This window comes from Pristiophorus japonicus, chromosome 10 (genome assembly GCF_044704955.1).
Source record: "Pristiophorus japonicus isolate sPriJap1 chromosome 10, sPriJap1.hap1, whole genome shotgun sequence".
NCBI lineage: Eukaryota > Metazoa > Chordata > Chondrichthyes > Pristiophoridae > Pristiophorus > Pristiophorus japonicus.
In genome coordinates this window covers 44813389-44830164 of record NC_091986.1, presented here as the reverse complement: position 1 = coordinate 44830164, position 16776 = coordinate 44813389, and the positions used below count along the sequence as shown (strand labels likewise).

At 47.4% G+C, this 16776-nt stretch overlaps 1 protein-coding gene across 1 annotated transcript in view; it reads left to right on the top strand.

The window, feature by feature from the left end:
* Positions 1 to 16776, top strand: part of nalcn (sodium leak channel, non-selective) — a 364870-nt gene that overhangs the window by 257500 nt on the left and 90594 nt on the right. The window contains exons 28-30 of the mRNA XM_070891788.1: positions 11614 to 11734; positions 14324 to 14422; positions 15374 to 15467. Coding sequence (XP_070747889.1) covers positions 11614 to 11734; positions 14324 to 14422; positions 15374 to 15467 — 314 coding nt within the window. The remainder of the gene's footprint in view (positions 1 to 11613; positions 11735 to 14323; positions 14423 to 15373; positions 15468 to 16776) is intronic.

Below are 16776 nucleotides of genomic sequence, written 5' to 3'. Positions count from 1 at the left end.
AACCGCCGTCCTGCGCTAAAGAGCGGCTGCAGTGGTGTGGTTGTCTAGATTGAAGCGGGATCACCATGGAGAAGTTCAGCATTTTGCTAATGTGGAGATAACGAGCCAGCTGTTCCCTGGCTTCTTAAAGGTCAGGGTTTGAAGCTAGGCCCTGAGGAGGGAAGGAGTTTACTTTCAGGATGGCTGGTGCTAGAGGAGCAAGGAGGGCAAGCCACTTTACCGCTGCCGAGCTGGAGACCCTCATGCAGGGTGTCAAGGGCAGGACAAGACTGCTATATCCCGACGTGGTGAGTCCAACTCGTGAGGTGTTAAGCAATGCATGGAGGGAGATTGCAGGGGAGGTTTCAGGCGCCTCCATTCATAACAGGACTCCCACGCAGTGCAGAAAACGATTCCAAAATATCATCCGTCTTATGAAAGTGAGTACCTCTTCCACCAACTGCTGACCTTGCATCTGCGAGCCTCTCCTTCAACATTCGCTTGTTTCCCATCCTCACTGTTTTGTCACTGAAGCAGCATTTCATTGTTGACAACGATCTGGAGTTGTCATATATGTGTGTGTGTGTGTGTTCTCGCAATGGAAGCTCCCTTTTATCTCACACTTACAGCTGCATGTCAGGGACAAACACTTGTGCATTCATTTCTGATGCGTCATCACAGTGGTACTCACCAACCATTCTTTGTTTTGTAGACTAAACTGACTCACAGTGAAATAGAGCAAAGGAGGTGGTGGCGAGGCAGACATCCAGGTCCTCACACCTTTGGAGGAGAGGGTTGAGGCCCTTGTGGGTGGACATGGTGCCTTCCCTGTGGGCCAGGGTACTGCTGACACCGATGTGGGTAAGTGAAGGCCCTCCTTTAATGCGCACTCTCCTTGAATGTGCCAGCGCCTATTGTTCCTTTCCTTCTGGAAGTCTGCTATTTGCAGCCTCCATGCGTCAATCCCCCACCTCCCCCTCACAGCAGTCCTTCTCCCATTTATACTTGCAGAAGACAGACCGAGTGCGAACACACCCAGCACAGTGGGGAGTGAGGAGAAACCTCGCAGACCAGCTGGAGGCCTGCATGAGACCCTTCTCCACATAAGCGCAGACATCTCAAGTCGCAGCAGCGAGGACATTGAGGGGGTCAAAACCTGGTGACAATGTCGAGAGCACTCCATCGTTTGGGGATACGACTGATGAGGAAGAGGAGGACACCGATGGTACCAATGCGTCACTGCTTCCACCCACACGCGCCAGCTCAGATACTGGGAGTGCACGGTCTGACATAGTTGACATAGTACAGGGTGTTGCACCAGGGACTAGCTGGCTGTAGCATGGTGACAGGGCTAGGCAATCTCGGGTGCCATCTCTCCGGGGGGGGCAAGTCCTCACCGGAGTTCTGCCGAGGAGGACTCAGATGATGCCAGTGATGTTGCGGCTTACAAAAGAAGGGTGAAGGCCAATCATTCACAGATGTTAGGAGCACTGACAAGGGTGCGAGAGAGGCTGTCGGAAATGGTCAGGATTGTGGAGGAGTCTGCCTCCCGCATAGTCGACAGCTCTGCGCACACCATGGAGCCCATCATTGCCAGTGTGCAAGCGATAGTGAACTCCCAGAGTGTCCGTGCAGATCCAGCTGTGATGCCACAACCTGCAGGTGATGTGGCAGTTGCCATTTCAGCACAGATGCAAGGGAACAAGCCCTGGAAGCTAAGAATGCTCTTATGCACTCTGGGCAACAGGCCACGGAGCGTCTTACTGCTGCCATGGAGCGTTAAACTGCTGCCATATCTTCTGGCTGCTCTCATGCAGTCTCAGCTCGTGCCACCCGACACCTCAGTGTTGGGTTTGTGGCTGGGTTCACCACGGGCCACGGGGGACCTTCCTGTGTCGCGCCACAGCACTGACCTGACCTTCCTCAGCTTAGTGGTGATGGTAATGTGCCGTCCCCGATGAGTGACTCAGGCTCCTTGGACCAGGATCCTGATGATGATGTGCTCCCTCAGGATCACAACATTCCTGGCCCCAGACCTGGCACTCTGCCAGTAACTCTACGCATGGCCTCGCCTGAGCCAAGCCAGACTGAACCCTCCCAGAAGTGTGCTGACCAGTCTGCACCCGGCCCTTCCAGGCCCAAGATGATCGAGGGAGTCCGACAAGGACATCTGTATCTCCGACACAACAACCACTGCAGCCTTTCCAGACCCATGATGCAGCCACACGGGAGACACTTAGTGGTAGGATAGGCACACGTAAGAGGTGTTATAAGAAGATGCACAAGGGTAAAAAATGATGTTGTGTTAGTTTCTGGTACTTTTTGTTCTGTTTTTGCATTGATGTCATAAATTTTTATTTTTTGCACATATATCTGGGCAGATGTTGCAATTCTGTGTGAAGGCACTCATTGGGATGGCCATGGAAAATAGGATCTGAAGGGTCTTGTGTGGATGAGATTGTGTGAATCGAGCAGCAATCAGACGTATCTGCACCTGCCTTGCAGGGTTATAATGGCGACGACACCTCCTGGCTGGGTGGTCACGTGATCCTCCTCCTCCTGCACCTCCTCCTCCTTCTCCTCCTCCTGCGCCTCCTCTTCATCAGGTGATACTGCTGGCTCGACCTCCAGTGGTTGGCCCCTCATGAGGGCCAGGTTGTGCAGCATGCAGCAGACTACCACGAATATGGAGACCTGTTCAGGACAGTACTGCAAGGCACCACCAGAGCGGTCCAGGCAACGGAACCTCTGTTTGAGGATCCCGTTGCAGTGCTCGATGATGCACCTGGTGCCAGAATGAGCGTCATTGTAGGCATCCTGGGGGTTCCAAACTGGAGTCACAGCCAAGTGGACAGGGGATATCCCTTGTCGCCAAGCAGCCATCCACAATCTTGATTTGGCCCGGTGAAGAGGGCGGGCACACTGGTCTGGCACAGGATGAAGGAATCATGGCTGCTGCCTGGATACCTGGCATCAACTTCCAGGATCCTTTCCTGATGGTCACACACCAGCTGCACATTCAGGGAGTGGAATCCCTTCCTATTGAAGAGTTTGGGATGGTGTTGTGGTGCCCTCAGGCCAACATGTGTGCAGTCAATGGCCCCCTGCACCCTGGGGAACCCTGCAATCCGGGAAAATCCGGCCTACCGCTCCACCTGCTTCTCCCTGGTCATCGGGAAGAAAATATAGTCCACTTTTCTCCTATACCGTGCATCGGTGACCTGCCGGATGGAGCGATGGGCAGAGAACTGTGAGATGTTGCCGATGTTTGCAGTCACAGACTGGAAAGACCCTGTAGCATAAAAGTTCAGAGCTATGGTGACCTTGGTCTCAATGGTCAGTGCGGTCCTGGGCCTTGTGTGAGGCTCTAGATCTTGGCGCAGGACATTGCAGAGCTCCCTCAGTATGTCCTTTCTAAATCTGAGCCTTCGCAAGCATTGCTCATCACTGAGCTCCAGGAAGGAGAATTGACGTCTGTAGCCCCATTTGACGATAGGGCCTCCTTCCCCCAGGTCTGTGCTGGCCACCTCCCATGGCAGCTGGATGATCGCCTTCTCCCTGTTCCTCCTGATGTTCGGGAGCCTTTGCAGGCTGTTTTTGGCAAGGCTCCTGGCCCAGTATGTGTTGCGGGGGTCAACGTACCTGACCCTCCTCCTGACGTCATCTCCCTCTTGGCCACCCTCTCTAAGTGGAGGTCTGCAACCATCGGCAGGCCCTTCTGGATGTTGGGCAGCCATGGCTGCCGCCTCCCTTGCCCGCTGTCTCGCTACACGTTGCTGATGGTGCCGCCTTCTCCTGCGTGCCGCCCTGCATCTGACAAGGTGTACAAGGCGTTCCCTGCCAACACTGATCCCATTCTGTGTGCAGGCCTCTGTGGAGCACAGATGAGGCCTACAGGCCTCCACGAATCAGTCAGAGCTATAAGTCCTGAAAACTCTCCCAAAAGTGATAAACACGACTCGTCAGGTTAACCAAATGCACAAAAGCACCAGCAAAAGTTTGCACCAAAAATACCCCCGATCGCGGAAATACTCTGTTCTCCTCCTCCAGCGGTGTTGAGTAGCACGGCAAAGTGTACCGGCCCAAAAAGCTGGCAGGGACACTTTCCAAAAAAAAGCTCACTTTTTAATGCTAAATATGGGTGGTGTGGCCGAGTAGCAGTGGTGCGCATCCTGATGACGTCACCACAGCCGCAAGCCCCTTACCGCAGCAGAAATCGCCAGCTTGCAGCAGAAATCCACACCACCGAAAAAACTCCCGCGCTGAAAATGCGTCACGGGGGCCAATCGACTGGAATGTGGTGGCCAATCGATTTTGCCGAAAGGCCGCTGAAAACCCGCAGTAACGGTTCTTCTCAGGACCCTGAATTTCGGCCCCATCTTCTCTACATCTACCCTATCATACCCCTTCGGAATTTTAAAGACCTCTACCAGGTCACCATCCAGCCATCCCTTTGAATTAGAAAAGAAGAGACCCAGTCTGTTCAGTCTATCTGATAGTATAACCTCTCAATTTTGGTATCATCCTTGTGAATCTTCTTTGCACCTTCTCCAGAGCTCCTATAATAGTTCAGCAAGTTTATTGAACAAGATGACAAAGCATGCAGATGTTTGATCTCAGCTTTCTGTTGAGTTAACTGGTCTCAGTGCGGGCGGTGGGGGGAGCAGGGGGGAGCAATAGGGGAAATCGGCCAAATTTCCCAATGTTAATCACTCTCTGGTAAGCCCTGCTGGAAGTGTCCTTGTCTGAATGCTGAGGTGAGGACAGGATCTGGCATGGATGTGCTGTCCCTGTGGTTGAATATCCTGCCAGCACTCACTGAGCTAGGCTACGGGCAACAGAGTTTTGGCTGTGCTGAGGGAGACTGGCCAGGAGACAGCATTGGAACTGTCGACTCTGGAGGTAGCAAAGGCATGGATGGGCATTTCAGAAGATGAGCTGAGGCGAGGCCAAAGTCGGGCGATGTTACGGAGATGATATCAACAGCGCCATGAGAGCAAATTGGTGAAAGAAAAATAGTCTTGGAATAAAGCCCATCAACCTCAGCGCGCCTAGAATCGAACCTGAGTCATGCAGACAAAATGATCTTACTTTAAAGGTTTTCTGGTCTAAGGTGTGGGAAAAGGAAACATTGGAGTCATAATGATAAGGCTCACTGTGAACTGGCACGAGCTTAATTTCCATTTTTCGATGTATCTAAAATAAAACAATAATGAACTTAGAATGATCATTCACATCAGAACTAAATTATGATTGTTTATCTGTTCAACTGATTGAACTAATAAATGATAACTAAGCATGCCCTGGATTATTAATTCAAGACAATTACTTGTGGGTTATAATTATGTCTCATCTTTAGTCAGAAAGCTGATTTTGCATTACATAGAATGTACAGCACAGAAACAGGCATTCGGCCCAACCAGTCCGTGCTGGTGTTTATGCTCCACACGAGCCTCCTCCCATCCCTCCATCTCACCTATCAGCTACCACAGGGAGTGGTTGAGGCAAATAGTATAGATTAATTTAAGGAGAAACTGGATAAACACATGAGGGAGAAAAGAATATAAAGATATGCTGATAGGTTGAGATGATGGGAGGAGGTTCTTGTGAAGCATAAACACCGGCATGGAGCAATTGGGCCGAATGGCCTGTTTTTGTGTTGTACATTCTATGTCATTACTGTAGCTTATTCTCCCCTCTGGCCCTTTGGCTAATCACCTTAAATCTGTGTCCTCTGGTGACCGACCATCCTGCCCTTATTTACTCTATCAAAGCCTATCATCATTTTGAACACCTCTATTAAATCTTCGCCTTCACCTTCTCTGCTCTAAGGAGAACAACCCCAGCTTCTCCAGTCATATTATGATGTGCAAGGCACCTGGCCAAGGCCAGTCATTCCATGACGAGGAAAGGTTTGCAGAATGTGAGGAAATACGAGGATTAGGTTGTGATCAGTGGAATCTCCTGAGAAATGCACTAAGGAAAGAGACTCTGGTCTGTTAGCAACACAGCTGACAGCGGGTAGTTATTAAAACTTGACCTGAAAGGTACAGCTTAAAATACCTTGTAGAAACTGCAGGGATTAGAGTGGAAGCATTTAGTTTCCTCTAGGCACATTTGACTGCTGACTCTGAACTAAGAGAAGCTTATTGCCTGCCAAGGGAGAAATACTGCATGTTATTGTGCGTGTCTGAAAAAAGAACAGGTTTTCATTTCCACCTTGGTCTAGACTGTGGACCGCCCTTTCCTTCACCTCCTCTCAGATTAAGTAAACATTACAGTACATCGCTCCAATTCTGGTAACGTCTTGTGATGGTTAGACAATGTTGTTTTTTTGTGCTGACTAGCTTCGGTTTCTGATTATATACAATGGTCAGTGCCAGGTTTGGTCATGTAGTAACCGTGCACTCTCACCTCTGAGTCAGAAGGTTGTGGGTTCAAGTCCCACTCCAGGAACTTGAGCACAAAAAAACTAGGCTGACACTCCAGTGCAGTGCTGAGGGAGTGCTGCACTGTCGGAGGTGTCGTCTTTATGATGTGATGTTAAACCAACGCCCCGTCTGCTCTCTCAGGTGGATGTAAAAGATCCCACGGCACTATTTTGAAGAAGAGCAGGGGCATTCTCACCGGTGTCCTGGCCAATATTTATCCCGCAACCAACATCACTAAAAAACAGATGATCTGGCCATTAGCACATTGCTGCTTGTGGGAGCTTGCTGTGAACAAATTGGCTGTCACGTTTCCTACATTACAACAGTGGCTACACTTCAAAATACTTCATTGGGCGTAAAGCACTTTGGAAAGTCCTGAGGTCATGAAAGGAGCTATATAAATGCAAGTCTTTCTTCTATCAATCACATGTTACCTATCTTGGGAAGAACTGCTCCTATTCCACTAAGTATTCATCGGATTTATAATAAATATAATTTAATTTTTTTACAAAGTATTTACAGCACAGAAACAGACCATTCGGCCCAACCAGTCCGTGCCGGTGTTTATGCTCCACACGAGCCTCCTCCCACCCTTCTTCATCTCACCCTATCAGCATAACCTTCTATTCCTTTCTCCCTCATGTGTTTATCCAGCTTCCCCTTAAATGCATCTCTACTATTCAGCTCAACCCCTCTGTCGTAGCGAGTTCCACATTCTCACTTCTCACTGGGTAAAGAAATTCTGAATTCCCTATTGGATTTATTAGTGACTATCTTATATTTATGGTCTGGTTTTGCTCTTCCCCACAAGTGGGAACACACTGGCTGGAATTTTGTGGAGGGAGTCGGATTGGTTGCGGGGAGACTTGGAGGTGCGCGGCAAACCCGGGAGGCCGACTTTAACGGCAGGACCTGAGTTGCATGCAAGGCCTCGGTTTCCTGTCCGCAGCCAGACAGATTTAGAGGCTGGCTGGCTGCAGGCGGGCAGGATTTCGGCTGAGCAGAGGAGGGCGGGAGGGTTGGTTCACGTGAGGGCTGGGAGGGTAAATGAATCGGGGAGGGGTGGGAGGGAGGATTGGGGGTCGGGCAGACAATTGGAGTGATGAGGAAAGGATCAGGGGGTCGGACAGACAATCTGCGGGGGATGGGTGAAGGATGGGAGTGGGGGCGAGAGAGGATCGGGGGTCGGGTGGATGATTGGGGTCAAGCAGACGATCGGCGGGGGGCGGGATGGGGGGGGGGCGGAATGATCGGGAAGTGGCGAAGGGATGATCGGGTCCAACCACCCAAAGACCGTGCTTGGTCTGAGCATCATCGGTGTGGGTGGGGGTCTGAGGCGGGGGGTGTTGATCGGAGGCCTGGTGAGGGGGTCTCATATCATGGGGTGGTGGGTTAGGTAGGGACCCTGGATGCAGGAGGTGGGTATAAAGCCACTTACCTCCTGGATCCAACCGTTCCTGCCCTCGCTTTAACTGCCGGGTTTCATGAATTGTGTGAAACACGACCACTTGCAGTTAAACACAAAATGGAGGTTAAAAAAGAATCTTCCAGCCTCAGTACAATATTCAAATTGATGCTCCGTCCTCTGGGAACAGGTTGGTCGCCCGCCCCTCCATCCTCCCTCTGTTATAATTAGAAGTGAACAATTTTGAACAATTTAACTATCCCATGCTCCAAACCCACCTGCTTTTAAAGTTTAAAATTTCTCCCACACACAGGCAACAATCTTACCAGCCCTGTGAGTGCAGGTTTGGAGACTGGCCCGCTGTCAAACTGGTCGTGATTGACAGAGGGGCGGGACCCCGCTCTGAACCCGCCTCCTTGTTAGTTTCCCAAGTGCCGGGTCAGGCTGTGGTTCACAAACCCAGCACCAAGCCAATTACCATCATTAGGAGGTACTTTAATGGTATTTAAAATTAATTTTACCAGGTACTTGCCATCTTTCCAAGTTTTTTGGCAGCCTCCCGTTGTTCAGGCATCACGTCAGGTAAGTGTGTTGGGTTCTCAATGACTCTCCTTTGCTTTGGCTAGTCGACAGCTGCAGAAGTGGTACAAAAGCTACTATTTCACAGCTCTTCACTTTCCAATCTCAGAAGCTTGTGCCTTCAGCATTTGAGCTGTATGCAGTTTGGAAGTATTTGCAGTGAACTCTCTATCCACTGTCACCTCTTTGGAGCAACCTCTCTCACCAGTGACAGATCGCTTCTGTCATCTCAACTTCAGCTGTTATCTATTCCAGCAGCATCGGTGCCCTTGAGAAAGTCTCACCTTGGTCCTCAGAATCCCAACACGATCAACCCCAACACCAACTTCATTAAACACACCAGCATCACCAACAACAACACCAACCTCCTCCGCAATCACCTGATGCTACACAGGGCATCAGCACCCATCCACAGTGCTGCCTGAGAGGCCAGGGATGGCCTCACAATGCCCATTTACTTCACTGGACGCTGTACACCTTGGCTGCCACATGATGCACCAGGTTGGCACTGCACCACACCAGCTTCATAAAGCATCCCCACAATGCCCAAGCCATTCCTTTCACACTCATCACCATTGTGGGAGGTACCCTTATGTCTCACCATTGACTACAACTCACTAAGCTACTTCCAAAGGTTCACACAAATCTGTCCAAGAACGCAAAGAGTTCAAAATAAAGATTTCAATGTTTGACAACACATTAGCACAACTCTACATGAACATTGGCTAAAAGACCCAAGTGCTTATCCTTGTGTGTTGTTAGTTGGTATGATTGGACTAGGATGAGGGTGTGTGTGAGATGGGAATTTAATAATGTAGATCGAGAGGGGATGGGTGGAGATGCAAGGTAAGTTGATGTGAGTAAGGATGTGCAGGAGTAGGGTATGGAAAAGTGATGGGGATGTGATGAATGGCACAGCAGGATGAGGTTGAGTGTGACTTTGCAGTAACGTTTCGCAATCTATCGAGATCATTGAAAGGTTTGCGCCATTGCAGCCTGGTCCTCCTGACCACATCCCTGCTTGTGCCCTCGAGTAATGTGCAACCAGACTGCGTTAGTGTCCTAGGGAGGTCTCTTCCACCCATGGGAAGGGAAGAGAACTTCCATGCATGCTGTGACTCCCTCCATAAGCATCTGGAGGGAGTGATGGGAGAGCCTGGGTGTAGCCGTGCACCTTTGTGTGGTGCTTGTCAGTGTTTGCAACACCTCAATGCTGTAGAACACTGACAGCACAACTGTCAAAATCAATGTGGCCATGGGCCCTTTAAGGAAACTGGCCGATGACGCATCATCAAACAACAGCATCAGACCTGCTTCCTTCAATTGGCCAGGAACCTCGCAGGTCGGGCTTAACAAGCCACATCATGGGAAGATTCTTCACATATTACAGGCTGGAGCCAGAAGCGGCTTCACCACCTGCCACCGACACAGTTGGCAAGATCGCGGCTTCTATGTCTATCCTAACAAACCCCTTCATAATTTTAAAGACCTATCAGGTCACCACTAAACCTTCCCTTTTCAAGAGAAACGGGACTCAGTCTATTCATCCTTTTCTGATACCCTTGTATTTCTGGTATCATCCTTGTAAATTTTCTCTGCACCCTCTCCAGTGCAGCTATAGCCTTTTTATAAAATAGTGACCCAAACTGTACGCAGTACTCTAAGTGAGGTCTAACCAAGGTTCGATGCAGGTTTAGCATAACATCACTCCTTTTCAGTTCTGTCGATCTAGAAATAAACCCTAATGCTTGGTTTGCTTTTTTATGGCCATATTGACCTGCGTCGTTACTTTTATTAATTTGTGTATTTGTACTCCCAGATCCCTTTGCTTCTCTACTCCCATTTAGATTCTTATTTTCAAAGTAATGTGTGACCTACTTATTTTTCTTACTCACACTTATCTATAAATGAATAATAACAAACGTAACAAAAGTTCATCACCCTCTGCTCGCTGACCAATTGGCTCAATTTTAAAATTCCATGTTTACAAATCCCTCCATAGCCATGCCCCTCCCTATCTCTGTAACCTCCTCCAGCCCCACAACATCCCTCCTGAGATGTTTGCACTCTTCTAATTCTGCCCTCTTGAGCATCCCTGATTATAATCGCTCAACCATTGGTGGCCTTGCCTTCAGCTGGGCCCCAAGCTCTGGAATTTCCTCCCTAAACCTCTCCGTCTCTCTCTCCTCCTTTAAGTCAATCCTAAAATCTAGTTTTTTGACTAAGCTTTTGGTTAATTGTGCTAATATCTCCTTCTGTGGCTCGGTGTCAAATTTTGTTAATCGTTCCTGTGAAGCGCCTTGGGATGTCTTACTACATTAACAGCGCTGTATAAATGCAAGCTGTTGTTGTAATCTGATAAATTAAAAGTCATAGTATGGATTAAAATATCCTTTTGGTACAGTAATGGTACACCGCAACAGTTGTTAGCCATTGTCTTTAGCTTCCGCCACAAACTCTGTTCCCTTCCGACCAACTCCTTGGCCATTGTCTGAGGCTGAACCAGACTGTTCGCAACTTTGGCCTCCCATTTGATCCGGAGCTGAGTTTCCGACCCCATATCCGCTCCATCACCCAGACCGCCTACTTCCACCTCCCTAACATCGCCCGTCTCCGCCCACGCTTAGAATCATAGAATGATTATAGCACAGAAGGAGACCATTCGGTCCGTCGAACCTGTGCTGGCTCTCTGCAAGAGCATCACAGCTAATCCCACTCCCCACCCTTTCCCCGTAACCCTTCAATTTTATTCTCTTTCAGATACTTAACCAACTCACTTTCGAAATCCATGATTGAGTCTGCCTCCACCACCCTTTCAAACAGTGCATTCCAGATCCTAACCACTCGCTGCGTAAAAACTTTTTACTTACATCGCCTTTGGTTCTTTTGCCAATCACCTTAAATCTGTATCCTCTGGTTCTTGACCCCTCTGCTGCTGACACCCTCATCCATGCTTTTGTTACTTCCCAACTCGACTACTGCAATGCTATCATGGCCGGCCTCCCATTTTCCACCCTCCATAAACTTGAGGTAATTGAAAAACTTCTGCCTGTGTCCAAACTTGTACCAAGTCCCGTTCACTAATCAATCTCCTGTGAAGCGCCTTGGGACGTTAAAGGCGCTGTATGAATGCATGTTGTTGTTGTTACTGTTATCTGAAGAATTTATTTGTAACTTTGAGTGCCGAATTTTAAAAAAAGATGGTTTTCTGTTTTCCAGGGCCAATCCTCGAAATTTCAATTTTGACAATGTTGGAAGTGCGTTGCTGGCATTGTTTGAAGTCCTGTCATTGAAAGGCTGGGTGGAGGTCAGAGACGTAATCATTCATCGAGTTGGCCCAGTAAGATCATTCTGCATCCTATATTTGTAACTTGGAGTAATTGTGTTAAAGTTGCAGTTATTGCGGTTCGCGGCGAAAGGACAGTTTCCCTGGGCATCTGAGCAACCATTTACGATATTTAGACATTCTTTTCATCACGGCGCCCTGTACAGGGGATCTGTATCGTGCATGAGCAGCAGGCTGTATTTTATAGTCTCTTGAACACTTTTAGTTCAAATTAACTCTATTTAGGAGATCTTAGACAGCCATGTGGAGCTTAAGATGGTGTTTATTCACAGACCCTCTCTCAATACAGCTCCCTCTACCTCCTAGCTAGAGGGCGCTATACATTATATCGATCCCTCCTAGCTAGAGGGCGCTATACATTATATCGATCCCTCCTAGCTAGAGGGCGCTATACATTGGGGCTGAAATTGCGGTCGGAGGCTTCCTGCGGGCAATTTCCTCCGACCTGAAACATTTCTACGAAATTACGTGGTGGTCCGTGAGGAGCGTGAGATTCCAGTGGGGAGGCCTTCTCTTCCCGCACTGCGAAGCGCACTCCCGTCCTCCAGGTTCCCACGCAGAAGGTGCAGTGACATGTATTCCACAGCTTTCTCATTAATAGCAATGAGAACTCTGTATCTACATGTTCTCATTGCTAATAATGAGAAAAAAAAAACAAACACACTAAACACATATAATAAAAAATAAAACACACCTCATTTAATTAAAATTAATTGAAATTAAAGTTAATAAATATCTTAGAGAAATGTTTTTTTCCAAATTTTTAAAAAGTTTTTTTAATTATAGTTAAAAATAAATGGCAGGGTTTTAAAAAATGTGTTTTTTTAATTTAATTTAATTATATTTTTGTATGTTTTTAAACTCTTACGCCTGTAAACGTAGGCTATACGCCTGCTTTTATCAGGCGCAAGAATTTTGAGGACATTTGCTGGGTAAGATTTGGGTAAATACCACAATCTTGTCCTTGCAAATGTCCTCGCTTCCGATACATGGCTTGACAGTTCGGAAAAGACGGTTTTCAGCGCAAGCGCATTGTGCGCTGAAAACCAGCTTTTGCAGTGCCTTCCCGGATCCGTACACATTCCGTACAGACCCGGGGAGGCCGGGATTTCAGCGGCAATATCTTGTTATACAGGTCACCCAATCAAATTGAAGAATCCTCACCAAGACATGCAGTGGGGTAATTTTAATCCCAAAAAACGGGTGGGTTGGTGTCGGGTGGGAGGTTAAAGTGTTCAAATTCAGACTGCCGACCCCAACCCACTCACTTCCAGTTTTAACAGAGGCGGGACCCAGGGGGGAGGGGTCAAGCAGCCAAACTGCTCCCAGGAAGCGGGTCGTCCATTTAAATATTATAATAAGCCTAGCGTGCCTCAGATTTAACCAGCATTTCACATTCAAGTCTGGCTGGTTGGGTTTCTCAGGGCTCGGTGAACCCACCAGCTAAAGTAAGGTGAGGCCAGTTAGATCGAGGAGGTAAGTATCTTTGATCAGGCCTCTAATCGCTCCTTCCCGCAACCAGGCCTCCTATTCCCTGCCGAGGCCTTTGATTCCTCCCCCCCCACTCTCATAAAGCCTCACGCCTCCCCGAGGCCTTTGATCTCTTCTTCCCCCACCCCCCCCCCCCGCCAAAGCCCTCCAATCACCTTCGCAGACTCCCCACTACAACCCCAATCCTTCCTCTCCCCCTGCCCCCCGACTCCAGACTCCAGCTGGCTGGCTGCAAGTGGGAAACAGAGGTTTGAAATGTAAATCAGGCCCTGCCGTTAAATTCGACAGGGCCTGTGACCGACCGCTTCCTACCCCTCCGCCAACACCCAACCCGCCTCCTGAATAAAATTCCAGCCCAGAATCTAAACTAGGAAGTATAAATTAGAATTTTTAATTCAATATAAAATCATGTACTGAAAGTGAAATAGAGAGAGAAAGAAAGATGGGATTAAGAGAGAAAAAAAGACAAAAAGAAAAAGTAAAAAAAAATTACTTTAATTTTTAATTTTTTTTTTTAAATCTCCAACAATAATGAAATTCTGAAGGAATGAGACTCCACACTTGTAAAAGTAATTTTTCAGTTCCAGAGAGGTTTTTTGTCAGTAATTAAGACTTATCACCAATGTTCCCTGTAAACTGCATGGTCGCTCGACACTCCAAGAGTCCCATGCAGCTGACTTGACGGCTTTTCAACAGAAAGACTGCACACAGGCACGGCATTTGGCATGCATGCGTGGCCCCAAAAAAAAGGGAACATAGCTTATCGTGCCATTAAAAATTCGCTTACACCTGAATGCACCAGCCTTAACTTTTTCTGCCGCGTTTAGTGGGTAAGTACAGCAACTTCACACCTTGACATTGACTGCCGAGTCTATCGGCGAGGTACTGGTGTAGCGAAGTTTGTGGAGGAGCAGAGTAGCTCTGATTACAATTTTTGGATTTATGCATTTAACTCCGCCTGTGCTGACGCCGGAAGTTGCTGTCCGGTTAACTCAGTGCTCATGGTGCGCGCTGATAGCCTCACCGATACTCTTAACACAAAATCCGGGTCACTGTATCTAACTGTGTCTAACTATGACTCTCTTCCCACAGATTCACGGCATCTATATCCATGTCTTTGTGTTCCTGGGTTGCATGATCGGACTGACTCTCTTTGTTGGAGTCGTCATCGCTAATTTCAATGAAAATAAGGTATGGTTAGTTGGAGCTATTAAGGAAACCCCTTGCTGTGCCCATCCTTTTAAGCTTGAACTGAATGCAAGGAAAATAACTAATTCTATTCAGTCTTGTCAACCCTGTGGCACAATTTGATCTCTCAGCTCCCTGTGTTTTGCATAACTCAATGTCAAAGTTATTGCTGCCATTCTGACAATTTATGTAATTTAATTTTTTTAATGTATAGCTTTCACAGAATCTTTATCGTTATTTTACACTAAACATTCTACCCTGCGTAAACTTGTGGTCATCCATAACTTTGTGTCCTAACTTGCACCAAGTCCCGTTCGCCCATCACCCCTGTGTTCGCTGACCTACATTGGCTCCCGGTTAAGCAACGCCTCGATTTCAAAATTCTCATCCTTATTTTCAAATCTCTCCGTAACCTCGCCCCTCCCTACCTCTGTAACCTCCTCCAGCCCCACAATCCCCCGGGATATCTGCACTCCTCCAATTCTGGCCTCTTGATCATCTCTGATTTTAATTGCTCCACCATTGGTGGCCGTGCCTTCAGCTGCCTGGCCCTAAGCTCTGGAACTCCCTCATTAAACCTATCCGCCTCTCTACCTCGCTCTCCTCCTTTAAGACGCTCCTTAAAACCTACCTCTTTGACCAAGCTTTTGGTCGCCTGCCCTAAATTCTCCTTATGTTGCTCGGTGTCAAATTTTGTCTTATAATGTTCCTGTGAAGCGCCTTGTGATGTTTTACACATTAAACACACTGTATTAAGGCAAGTAGTTGTTATAGTAAACATCACATTTGAGAGGATTTGATTGTTGTATTATAATCAAAAGTTATTGTATTGATTGATTTGGCAAAAAGATTTTAAGCGAAGCAATCCAATTAATCTTCTTAATCAGGATGGAAATGTATTTGAAAGTGATGCGAAGTTAACAGTGAATTAACTTTCTTATCCTGATTATTTAGGGCACTGCTTTGCTGACTGTAGACCAGAGGAGATGGGAGGATCTGAAAAGCCGATTAAAGATTGCCCAACCTCTCCACCTGGCAGCTCGACCCGGTACGCATCCTTCGGGCTTAATGAGCAACATTCTCCATCGCAGCATCCTCACGCGAGGCTGCTCATTTTTTTTTCAAGTTTACGCGGGAGAACTTTTAACATCCTATGACAAATGAGTCAAAAAGTAGTCCCTTAGTTTCAACCCAGCTTTCAGTCATGCCACGTCACGCCACGTTCACAAGTGGCTAGGTAAAGAATAAGCTACCCCTCTTTCTTGCTGACATTTTTTTTCTTCCTCCTCTGTGACATACCTTGGGATGCTTTTGACTTTCAAGGTGTTGTACAAATGCAAGGGAACGGTAGCATGGTGGTAACGTTACTGGACAAGTAATTCAGAGGCCTGAACAATATGAGCCAGAGGCAAGAGTTCAAATCCCAACACAGCAGTTAGGGAATTTAAATTCAGTTAATCTGGAATAAAAAGCTAGTATCAGTAATGGTGCCCATGAAACTACCGGCTTGTTGTAAAAACCCATCTGGTTCCCTAATGTCCTTTAGGGAAGAAAATCTGCCATCCTTACCCTGTCTGGCCTACATGTGACTCCAAACCCACAACAATGTGGTTGACCTTTAAATATTCAAGAAGGTGGCTCACCACCACCTTCTCAAGGGCAATTAGGGATGGGCAATAAATGCTGGCATTGCCAGCAATGCCCACATCCCATGAACAAATAAAAAAAATAGTTTTATTTATCCATGGCATTGCATTATTAAAGCACTTCAAGCCTCTGGCAAAATGCTCGGAATCTAAGAGTGCACAAGACCACTAAAGGAAATAACTACAACAATTTGCATTTATATGGCGCTTCACAGGAGCGTAGTAAAACATTCCAAGGCGCTTCACAGGAGCGTTATCAAACAAGCATTATTAAAAAAGGAGGCAAGACAAAAAGCAGGAAATTTTGACCAGTTAGCCTAACAACTGTCGTTGGGAAAATGCTGGAGTCCATTATTAAGGTAGCAGTAATGGGACATTTGAAAAAGCATAATTCAATCAAGCAGAGTCAGCATGGTTTTATGAAAGGGAAATCATGTTTGACAAATTTACTGGAGTTCTTTGAGGATGCAATGAACAGGATGGATAAGGGGAAACCAGTGGATGTGGTGTATTTGGATTTCTAGAAGGCATTCGATAAGGTGCCACATAAAAGGTTACTGCACAAGATAAAAGTTCACGGATTTGGGGATAATATATTAACATGGATAGAGGATTGGCTAACTAAAACCGAGAGTCGGGATAAATGGGTCATTTTCAGGTTGGCAAACGGTAACTAGTGGGGTGCAGCAGGGATCATTGCTGGGGCCTCAA